The sequence below is a fragment of the Mustela nigripes genome, chromosome 4, assembly GCF_022355385.1.
Source record: "Mustela nigripes isolate SB6536 chromosome 4, MUSNIG.SB6536, whole genome shotgun sequence".
NCBI classification, from domain to species: Eukaryota; Metazoa; Chordata; class Mammalia; order Carnivora; family Mustelidae; genus Mustela; species Mustela nigripes.
Genome location: NC_081560.1, coordinates 92,350,547 through 92,362,674, shown reverse-complemented (window position 1 = coordinate 92,362,674; position 12,128 = coordinate 92,350,547). Strand labels below are relative to the sequence as shown.

General features: G+C 49.3%; 1 protein-coding gene across 1 annotated transcript; it reads left to right on the top strand.

The window, feature by feature from the left end:
• Positions 1–3,769: 3,769 nt before the first annotated feature.
• LOC132015130 (uncharacterized) lies at positions 3,770–5,098 on the top strand. Its single transcript, XM_059395777.1, has 2 exons — positions 3,770–4,362; positions 4,710–5,098. Exons 1-2 carry the CDS (start codon positions 4,104–4,106, stop codon positions 5,078–5,080), a joined length of 630 nt encoding a protein of 209 aa, XP_059251760.1. The 5' UTR covers positions 3,770–4,103; the 3' UTR covers positions 5,081–5,098.
• The last annotated feature ends 7,030 nt before the right edge of the window (positions 5,099–12,128 follow it).

The window sequence follows — 12,128 nt, the reverse complement described above, 5'->3', positions numbered from 1 at the left end:
AGAGTTCTTTATAGATCTTGGATATCAGCCCTTTGTCTATAGTGTCATTTGCGAATGTCTTCTCCCATTCCATGGGTTTCCCCTTTGTTTTGTTAACTGTTTCCTTTGTTGTGCAGAAGCTTTTCATCTTGATGAAGTCCCTAAAGTTCATTTTTGCTTTTGTTTCCTTTGCCTTTGGTGACATATCTTGAAAGTTGTTGCAGCTGATGTCGAAGAGGTTACTGCCTATGTTCTCCCCTAGGATTCTGATGGATTCCTGCCTCATTGAGGTCTTTTATCTATTTTTAATTTATCTTTGTGTATGGTGTAAGAGAATGGTTGAATTTCATTCTTCTACACATAACTGTCCAGTTTTCCCAGCACCATTTACTGAAGAGACTGTCTTTTTTTCTAATGTATATTTTTTCCTGCTTTGTCGAAGATTATTTGACCATAGAGTTGAGGGTCTGTATCTGGGCTCTCTACTCTGTTCCATTGGTCTATGTGTCTATTTTTGTGCCAGAAGGAAAACTTCCAGACTCTTTTTATGAAGCCAGCATTACCGTGATCCCTAAACCAGGCAAAGACCCCACCAAAAAGGAGAATTTCAGACCAATACCCCTGGTGAATATGGATGCCAAAATTCTCAACAAGATCCTAGCTAATAGGATCCAACATTACATTAAAAAGATTATCCACCATGACCAGGTGGAATTTATCCACGGAATGCAAGGGTGGTTCAACATTCGCAAATCAATCAATGTGATGGAACAAATCAATAACAGAAGAGAGAAGAACCACGTGGTCCCTTCAATTGATGCAGAAAAAGCATTTGACAAGATATAGCATCCAGTCCTGATTAAAAGGCTTCAAAGTATAGGGATAGAGGGAACATTCCTCAACTTCACAAAATCTATCTAAGAAAAACCCACAGAGAATATCAACTTCAATGGGGAAAAGCTGACAGATTTCCCTTTGAGATCAGGAACATGATAAGGTTGTCCACTCTCACCCCTGTTGTTCAACATAGTACCAGAAGTCCTAGCAACAGCAATCAGAAAACAAAAAGAAATAAAAGGTATTCAAATTGGCAAAGAAGTCGTCAAACTCTCTTTCTTCACAGATGACACGATACTTTATATGGAAAACCTGAAAGACTCCACCCCCAAACTACTAGAACTCATACAGCAATTCAGTAACGTGGCAGGATACAAAGTCAACGTACAGAAATCAATTGCTTTCTTATACACTAACAATGAAAATACAGGAAGGAAAATTAGAGAATCGATTCCATTTACTATAGCACCAAGAATCATAAGATACCTCAGAATAAACATAACCAAAGAGGTAAAGGATCTGTACTTGAAGAAATACAGAACACTCATGAAAGAAATTGAGGAAGACACAAAAAGATGGAAGACCACTCCATGCTCATGGATTGGAAGAATAAACATTGTTAAAATGTCTATACTGCCCAGAGCCATCTATACTTTCAATGTCAGCAGTATCAAAATTAACCGGCTGGGGTGCCTGGGTGGCTCAGTGGTTTAAACCCCTGCCTTGGGCTCAGGCCATAATCTCAGGGTCCTTGGATTGAGCCCTGCATCCGGCTCTCTGCTCAGCGGGGAGCCTGCTTCCCCCTCTCTGTGCCTGCCTCTCTGCCTACTTGCGATCTCCCTCTCTGTCAAATGAATAAATAAAAATCTTAAAAACAACAAAAAAACCCACAAAAACCAAAAACAAAACAAAAAATTCCACTGGCATTTTTCAAAGAGCTGGAGCAAACAATCCTAAAACTTGTATGGAACCAGAAGAGACCCCAAACTGCTAAGGAAATGTTTAAAAAGAAAAAAAAAACTGGGGGCATCACGTTGTCTGATTTCAAGCTTTACTACAAAGCTGTGAGCACCAAGAGGGCATGGTTCTGGTGTTCTATTTTTATTAAACTATCACACTTGGGTATTATTTTTGCTTAAACAAACTATCAAGAACTTATTTTAAAAAAGTAAAACAATATATTTACCCACATATTTATCATTTTTGGCAGTCTTCATTTTCAGTGATTTTTTAATGATTTGTTCTGCTTGGTAAAAGACATTGTTTTTGAAGAAATAAGAGTTGTTGTTTGCAAAATGACTCACTTTGTGAATCTGCTTTATTTTTTATTGTTCTCATTCCTTCACTGAATATTCTCAAATTGGGATTACCTATCAAGTATGTATTATACATAGACAAAAGAACAGAATTTGCAGATGTGAATACCAATTGTTCTCACCTGGAGACCATTTTTCAGGGAACATTTGCTAAAACCCCACGGACTGTGGTTTTTTTTGGTTGTGAAAACTAGGTGGGGTGGGTGCGGTACTGGCATCAGTGGGCAGAGCACGCGCAGGCTGCCGAACACCCTGCAGAGCACCAGTCAGGGCCCTGCAACGAAGAAGAATCTGGCCCAAGATGTGAATCATGGGGTGGGTGAGATACTGAGGCTGGTACGTGAGGCGCCATGGCTTGTTCCGCAAACTGTGTCCGTGCTGGGGGAACGACCTGCGCTGTGTTTGTGAGAGACCAGCCCCGGGTCCCACGTACTCGAAGTGGGGCGCGCTGACTGGGGACCATCACCAACATCACAGTGTGAGGAGGCGGCATGGCGGTCCCAGAGCCGGACCGCGGAGCACGTGGCGCAGCTGAGGTAATTCTTACGCTCCGGCTTTAAGGAGACCAACCACTAACAACTGTCTGGATGAGGGGATAAGCCCAGGTTTCGGCCTTGAAAGCCGGGGAGGCCGCGGCTCCGTGGGTCGGGAGCGCGGGCAAGGGGCTGAGTCTGGGACCCCGGGAGCCCACAAGAGCAGCGTCCTGGAGGCGGCGCCCGGGCGCTGAGGCGGGAGGGCTGGGCTTCAAGACGCTAGAGCATCAGGAGGCGCACGTCGGAGTTACCAGGACGCCAGGGAGGGGGGACGGCAGGAGCGCCCGACACGGAGAAGGAACCAGGCACTGTCGCGGGGGCGGACACCCGGAGGTCCAGCACTCGCGCCGGACAACGCCGCCCAGGATGTCTGCGCTCACAAGGGACGAGGCCCGCGGTCCCAGTCGCTGAGCAGCTGGCTGCACGTGCTCCGCCCCCGCAGCTCGTCCCCGCACCTCATCCCCGCACATGGGGCTCACCGCACTCCAAGCACCGTCCCGCCTGCCCCCTCAGCCCGTCCAGCAGCCCGTAGCTTACCGCCCCTGACGGTCCGACGACGCCGGCTCTGGGGCCCTCTCGGCCAACAGAGACGCTCCCAGAGGGCAGGCTGGGCGGAGACCGGCGCCCCACGCGGGGCAGGGGCAGGCCCACAGCCCCCCACGCTCGTGGGGATCCGCGGCGACACACGTTGTGCCTCCCACGTGTCCCCTCTGCCGCCGCGTCGAGCGAGGCCCCGCGGAGCCTAACCGGAGCTCAGCGCACCACACTCTGGGAAAGCCCCCAGCAGCGCCCTGTGCGCAGGCGCAGCCCCGCCCCGGAAGCTGTCTCTGGTGGGAGGAGAGCGGGGCGGCCGGGGAGCGTTGCGGGAGGAGCTGGCGTGGGCTCCTGCGGGGGAGGTGAAGCGCAGGCTTCATGGGTTGGGGGAGGCCGCGGGGCCGCCGGCGACTTCTGGCCGCCTCGGAGGATTCGGGGCCGGGGAGTCTGCGCGGTCGCTGGTTCGGAGGGAGGCGGAGGGCGCTACCTGCAGGGGCGAGCCGGGCGCGGGGTGAGCCGGGCGCGGGGTGAGCCGGGCGCGGGGCGAGCCGGGCGCGGGGCGAGCCGCGGGCCCGTGCGGGCGTCGGGGCGGAGAAGACGCCTGGTTTTTGCCGGGCGGTCGCAGGCTCCGGCGCGGTGGCGTCCTGGATCGCAGAGCCGGCGCGGGTCCGGGAGGGCGGCTCTGGGGCTGACCTGACTCTCAGCCGGACACCGCGGTGCGGTGACACCGGGAACCCCCGCGGGACACCGGGCGGACGTGTGAGCGGACACCCCGGGAGCCACGCGGGCCCGTGGGCGCGACAGAACGCCGGCCGCCGCGCAGAATCGCAGACGTGCGGTCGGAGCGCGGGTCAGGGCTGCCCTGCGTGCAGCCGGACCGCGAGGAGCGCCGCTGGGGGTCCGCATGAGGCGAGGAAGCGGCCCCGTCGGGTCCCGCGCTCCGCCCAGTGTGGACGGCGCCGTGGTCGTCGTTGTTCGCGACAGCCTGGACGGGACGGCTCGGTGCGCGCCCGCGGGCGCTTGCGGGAGATATCACCTGCGTGCGCACGGAGACGCTGACGATCAGCCGACCGTGCAGAAGACGGAGTGGGCCGCGTGCGTGACCGCCGACGGGGCCGCCGCCCTGATGCCGAGTGACCGCAGTGCGCCAGGGACAGACACGGGTGTGTCCTAGGGGACGTCCGTGCGCTCTGAGCTCGGCCCGACCCACAGCGCTGCGGCCGCACCTCGAACTGCTCTGGGGCAGGGAACGGGTGGGGTGCGGGTGGGCCTCGGGGCGGGGGCGGGGGCGGGGGCACGAGAGAAATGGGCCAATTGCTGAGTTTTGTGTCATTACGTTTACATGAACCTGGGCCAAAGTCCGCGTGCTCGCCGGGGTCTAGGAGGTCAGACCCGACCCCACCGAAGCCTCCGGCCCCACCCGGCCCTCAGCCTCAGGCTGGCTTCCTGCCCTGGAACCTCCTCCACGGGTTGGTCTCCGTCCTGACCTCCCCGCACATCCTTTCCCCAGAAAATCACCTCGTGCTTCCTTCCCCGCGGAGGGTCGTGGCCCACATGTGGACAGCCGCTCGGCTGCAGGCAGATCCGCACCCGCTGCTGCCCCGCCTGACTCCCAGGGCTCGCGCCGCGTGCACTGGCACTGCTCCCGCCGGCTGTGTCTTCTCTGTGGAAGTGACCGCTGACGTGCCGTGCGCTCTGCTTACGCGTCCGCTGCCCTGGTCTCTGTGTCCGACCTACCTGTGTTGTCGGGGCACAGAGTCTCCCTTGCTCTCCTTCCAGCCCTGCTCGTGCTCAAGACATCGCTCTCTGGGGCCCCTGGGTGGCTCAGGCCGCGAAGACCTGTCTCTGGCTCCCGTCATGTTCTTGGAGTCCCGGGATTGAGCTCCGCCTAGCAGGGAACCTGCTTCTTCTTCTCCCTTTGCCTCCCTCCCGCCAGGTGGTCTTTGCTCTAGCTCTCTATCCAATAAGTAAATAAAACCTTTAAAAAAAAGAGAAAAGATTGCTATTCGTGCCCTCTCCAGCACAACGATGTGTTTGCCTGGTCAGCCCTGAGGCTGGACCCTGAGATTCCTAAACCTGAAATAATTTCTGCAGCCAGTGTGGACTTGAGGGGGACCTGGTGCACTGCCTCTGAGGGTTGGTCTCCCATGGAGCAGGTGGCACTTGTAAACAGGCTTTCTGAAATGCTAGGACCTATGAAGAATGCGGGCAGCCCCTGCCTGCGGAGACCCAGGAGGCAGGATGGTTGGCCTAATATCATCTAGGACCTAGTATTTTGGCTTCCTAAGATCTCCTTTTAGCTATTGTTTTCTTGACGGTCACCCAAATGTGTTTTTATTTTTTGTACTTGAAGGAAAAATGGCGGCTGCTGCTTCTGCTCTCTTTAAATTGGCGGGACAGGGCCACACCGCAGGAATATGAAACAGGACGGCCTGAGTGGCAGGAGTTCGCTGTGTGTTCAGCAAAGTCCCATTTGGAACGGCTAGAGATGTGCACAGCATCCACCATGCTTCATGGCAGGTGAGACACCCCAATGGTAGAAGACTGTAAATCACTGGGTGAAGTTACTCTGCACAGATAAATCAGCTTACAATTCTTTTCCTTTTTGCTTTGTCATAATATGTTAGTCGTTAAAAGCTATTTCATCCTTTTCTGTGTAATCTAGTGAATATTCTTTTAAAAACCCATCAGAATTTAACCTCAGGAAAAGGAACATTTTAGCCTGTTCAGAAATGTAAAGATTGTTACATCACAAAAAGTTAAAATGTATTTGATGTGTGCCACACATGTGGTGGTTCTGTGTTTGTGCTCATGAATTACATGTATTGCTTTAATGGTTATTACAATTTATAACATTTTTTTAAGTAGGATCCACAGAGTTCGAACTCATAACCCTGAAATCAAGACCTGAGCTGAGATCAAGAGTCAGACACTTAACCTACAGAGTCACCCAGGCAATGCAGGTTATGAATGATTTTTTAAAAAAACCTCTCTTTGAGGTGGTGAAGTTCATTTTGGGCTGCTATGTAATGAAGCCATGTGGTCACTAGGTGGAGTACAGCATGGAGCACATTGCCCTTCTGCAGAGACTTTTCATTATTCTTTATAAAATATTTTATTTTTTTAAGTAAAGTCTGCACACAATGTGGAGCTTAAACTCACAGCCCTGGGGTGTGATAGAACAAATCAATAAGAGAAGAGAGAAGAGCCACATGGTCCTTTCAATTGATGCAGAAAAAGCAGTTGACAAAATCCAGCATCCGTTCCTGATTAAAATGCTTCAAAGTATAGGGATAGAGGGAAACTCCTGAACTTCATAAAATCTGTCTACGAAAGACCCACAGCAAATATCATCCTCAATGGTAAAAAGCTTGCAGCCTTCCTGTTGAGATCAGGAACATGACAAGGATGCCCGCTCTCACCACTCTTGTTCAACATAGTATTAGAAGTCCCAGCAACAGCAATCAGACAACAAAGAGAAATAAAAGGTATCCAAATTGGCAATGAAGAAGTCAAACTCTCTCTCTTCACAGATGACATGATTCTTTATATGGAAAACCCAAAAGACTCCTCCCCAAACTACTAGAACTCATACAGCAATTCAGTAATGTGGCAGGATACAAAGTCAATGTACAGAAATCACTTGCTTTCTTATACACTAACAATGAAAACACAGAAAGGGAAATTAGAGAATCGATTCCATCTACTGTAGCACCAAGAACCATAAGAATAAACCTAATAAACTGGGAATAAACCTAACCAAAGAGGTAAAGGATCTGTACTCGAGGAACTACAGAACACTCATGAAAGAAATTGAAGAAAACACAAAAAGATGGAAGACCATTCCATGCTCTTGGATTGGAAGAATAAACATTGTTAAAATGTCTATACTGCCTGGAGCTATCTATACTTTGAATGCCATTCCAATCCAAAGCCCTGAGATCAAGAGTCACATGCTCTTCCGACTCAGCCAGCCGGGCACCCAGAGACTTTTACTGTTTAATACAAAAATCAAATGGAAAAGTTCTTTGGAAGTGGGCATTTTTGAATACACATCCGTATTAAAGTTTCAAAGCACTAAATATGATCAAAACGTTCAGGACAAAAATTGGGAAGATAAATTATCCTGGTAGAGTTATTCTTCATTTTCTTCTTTTTTGAGGGTTTATTCCTTTTTCTTTCACACATTTTCAGTTTCAAATTCCATGTATAGTATATAAAAGGAAAAGGCAGCACTATCTAAAGGAGCACACGTGTATGCCTAGACATGTAAATACATGGTTCTTACTGTAGTATTTACAAGGGGAAATCAATGACTGCTATTGTCATGAAAGAACGTTTGATCTTTCTGTATGTATTTCTCTCTTTCTCAGCAACTGGAAAAGTAGCAACAAAGTTTATGTTTCTTTTTTTTTATGTTTAGATAATGGCTGCTCACAAAATTGATAACTTAGACTGTCAGGAAGGATAACATTACATGTCAGAATGGCTTTTGGAGGTTCTGGCGTGTTTATATTGCTCTGCTGTGATGAAGAATTCAAAAGGCCTTTCCTCTGAATGGATTTTATTTGTCACTATTTACTCATTACTTTTGTTTGAAGACAATTGCAGAAAATCAAACACAGTTTTTGGTGTGTTTATTTTTAAAGAAAGCATTGTCGTCTGTGATACACCTGTGGGAATTCAATGTCATTGTTTTACTTATCATATATTGAAGTTGTCAACTAGCATCAAGTTCTCAGGTGCTCCTTCCCTGAACACGGAATGAAATTTGGGGACCACTAGCATCATTGCTATGACATGTCTGGGGCCAGTTCAGTTCATGCAGGGAAAAGTCATGCCCTGGGGAGCTCATAGTGGGGGTGTCCTGAGTGGTCCTGCAGATATTAATGTTCCCCAGGCTTGCAAAGAGTTACTTAGAGTGCTGGAGTGCTCAGTCAAACCTGGCAGCTCATTCATTCATCAGCACAGGAGTGCCTGTGTGTATCGTGTCTTCTGTACACAGATGAGGGGAGCAGGCAAGGGTGTGGACAGAGAACAAGGAAAGGAGAATGCCAGGACTGAGTCTGGTAGGAAGCACGTGCTCAGGATTTGGAGGGAGTTGTGACATTCTGGGAGGCAGGAAGTAAACCAGGAGGGTTTGTGGCACAGAGAGAGCTTTAAGGAGGTGTGAGCTGTCACAATTGTGCCCTGATACTGAGAGTTGGTGCAGTGGTGCTTGAGATATGCTGGGAATGACAATGACAAGATGGGGGGTGGGGACCATTGGGAGGGCTGTTTGATGGCATGAGGGGCCCAGAAGTCCAATAGGGTGAGTGGGAGATTGGGAAATGAAGAATCCATACCCCTTTGCCTTTGAGTAGTGGAAGAGAGATGGGCAATGCCACAAGAGGGTAATGCAGGTTAGAGTGGGAAAATACCTGAATCAGAGATGCCCACACTCCGGAGGAAAGCCTGCACCCTCCACATATCACCTAGAGCCAGCCTCCTCTTATCCAAACCACATCCACTTCCAGGGAAGAGGGTTTTCATCTGGACTCAGGAGATAGAGGCCAGCTCTCCAGAAGTCATGGTTCCACTTCACAAACATGAGCAGGTAACTAAGAGATATCAACACGTGAAGAAAGCCAGAGAGGAGTCACTGCAGAAAACAGAAGAAAATGATGCTAATCCAAAGAAGGCAAGAGTTGAGATAGACCCAATCCAAGATATTGTGGGTGTGCTGGATACAGCTGTACCTGAAGCCTGATCTCGAGCATTTGGATTACACAAACCAAGATGCCTCTCTTACTACAGCAGGTCTGAATTGTACCTATCATCCATATACAAGATGGCCTTGACTGTGTTCACTGATGTATCTACTCTTGGAAAATTCGGGGACATTTTTAGGGTGAGCGTATATCAATTGCAGGGAAAACAAACATTAACTCTGATGCCATTATTTCTCCTGAAAATTATTTACAACACAAAGAAATGAGACAACTAGACAGAAGAGTAAATTACGTTTATGACAGTATCAGAGTGTTCAGTCTTTGCTTTATGATCCATTTAATAAGTTCTTAGCATCAGTGATGCCCTGTAGGTCCTCATAATCCTCTCCAAAGAAATCGGTCCACTGTGAGTCTGCTACCAAGTGTTGTCTTGTGGACTAATTCATTATCCCATGTTTTGCTTTTCCTTAAAACTTCGCCCATTAACAAACTTTTCTGTTTCAGTCTGTATTGTTGCATTTTTGTCTGTAGGGCTCTTAACACTTTGCATGCAAAAGCTGCCATTCTCCCACTTCCGTTTTTCATGCCTCAAATAATGTTGTAGGGCTGTTCTTTTTATTTTTTATTTTTTTAAAGATTTTATTTATTTATTTGACACAGAAAGAGATCACAAGTAGGCAGAAAGGCAAGCAGAGGGAGGGGGAAACAGGCTCCCTGCCGAGCAGAGAGCCCAATGCGGGGTTCTATCCCAGGACCCTGAGATCATGACCTGAGCCAAAGGCAGAAGCCTCAGCCCACTGAGCCACCCAGGTGCCCCTGTAGGGCTGTTCTTAATGAGGAAAGTGGTCTGAGAACTGTCTTCTCTTGTCTCTGTGGACACGAAATGCCAGATCTTCTAAGGACTTTGTATCTGATGTAAACTCTGTGTTCCTGGTGTATTATATTTTCCATCATTAGCTCTGAGATTCCAAACCCCACAGGGTTCAAGAAGAGAGCAGAAATCCCCTGGGGAGCTACCATGTGAGGAGACATCTCCTTTCTCTTTCAGAGCAACCCCCATTTGTTTATTTAACTTCCCTTAAAATGATGTTACCTTTCCCTTATGGGAATAGCAATCTTATGGCTCACTGTCCACTCATAAATCATCTGAGGGATGTAGGTTGTGAATTTGGATCTGGCGCTGAAATTCAAAAGATGAAGTTTTTATGTGGCCTTTAAATTTTATTCTTTTTTCTTTTTTCATTGTTTTTTGGAAGCCTGTCTGGGCAAAACCATCACTGAATTGGGTCAAAGAGAAGACCAAGGTTGGAAAAGAGAATAGTAAATTTTTACCTTCAAAAAACCAGGGGGCTGGGCCGGCTGAGTGCACCGTGAAGGGAGAGAGGCTGTCCTGACCCAGCCATGGCCCACCCCCGCCCCAACCGATCTGGCCCCTGTATCACCTATGGTTTGTGCCCCAAACCAAGACGCTTTTGCTCATTTATTTAAATTATCAAGTTCATAAAAAGGACAAACTTTCTAGGTAACACAGGAAGGGCTCTGAACCCTACAGATGTGATGTGATGGTGAATTTTCCTTCCTTCTGTCCAAGAGGTAAGAACTCCCTGTATTGTTTGTTGGTGTTGCTACAAATGCCTCTCTGTCCCCCAGAAAAGGAGGTGCTGGGCTGGATCTAATCTGGAGATCTTCCAGAAGCTTCCACGCCATTAGAATAACCTGTCTGGATTAGGATTAAATTGCTCTGAGTGGAAGTTTCTCACTGTAAAACAAAACAGCATGAAACGGGCCAGTAGCATGGTCAGAACTTGCCACCAAATGGAAAAGGAATTGAGAGAGCCTCCATGAAGAGATGGTGACTTCCCTAGCTGCACCATAAGGTTTTACCCCGCCCCCCAGCGAGGAGCAAACAGGTGTTTCAAAGTACAGCAGAGGCTGGTTATGGCTTATTAAAGTGTTTCAAAGGACCAGAAGTTAGATTTTGAAGGATGTCAAGGCAAGATCAGGAGAGATCATAGAATCTTAGTGCTGAATGGTCTGTGTGGTCCCTGTGGGTGAATCCCCCACTCTGCAGGGTGCCCCCACCCCTGTGCTCTTTCATGCGTGTGGGGTGTGCCCCACACAGGTTCTGCCAGGGCTCCTCGATCCCCATGGACAAGCCCCATACAGCTCTCCCCAGCCATGCTCAGAACAGGAGGGCCAAGCGGTGCCTTTGTACTCTCAGAACAGGAGGGCCAAGTGCTGCCTTTGTGCGCTCAGAATGGGAGGGCAAGTGGTACCTTCGTGCTCTCAGAACGGGAGGGCCAAGTGGTGCCTTTGCCCTTCAGGAGGGGAGAAAGCTTGCATCTCCCTGTGCATCACCTAAGGGGCGAGCTCCCCTCAGTGGCTCACCGCAGGGCAGGTGGCCCCAGGCCCCAATCCACACTATAGTTCTGGGCTTGGAACAGCAGTGAGCATGGAGGTCTGGTGCGGGTGTGCTATCTGGGCTCAGGTCACGAAGATGACTAAGGAAACCTGCTCCTCAAGTCTGAAATCCGGGAACTGCTCCTTCTAGCCTCTGTGTGGCCCTGGGGAGTCGGAAGCCAGGGGCCACTCTGACTCTGTGGAGGGCTAAGACTCTGCTTCTTTCTAGGGTTTGCTTCCTCAGCTCACAACAGAGGGATGCAAGTAGCAGGTTCTGCCTGGGAAAGCATCGGAAGAACAGCCCGAATGTCTTGGGTTAAGGACGGTTTTCTTGGCACTTGCAGATTTGAAGGCAGGTAGGAGATGGGAAACTTACAGGCCCTTCTGCCTTTTCTTCATGTTTCCTTCAAAACAAAACAATAACAAACACACACACACACACAAAATACCCCCCCAAAACAACAAAGAAAGTGAGGACAGTAAATCCAGGAGGTGGAATTAGAAGCCTCATACGATGTCCTGGGATTTTCATTTCATTTGCTCTGTGTCTCCAGGAAGGAAAAGTCAATCACCTCTGAGCTGCTGTGCTCATCATCTTAGAACCCCATCACCGGTGAACACCTGTGTGGCCGTCCTGAATGCTGCGACTTCCCCAATGTGATGCAGGCGGCAGAGTGGGGGGCTCACTGTGTACAAGCAGAGCTCCAGCCCTCGTGTCTGGGTCCACCTTCTTGGGGGGCCCCTGTCCCTGAGGATTCTTGGTATCTGAGTGTTCCCACTGGCCACTCACATCCAGGTCTACGAGCCTTGGTCAGCTC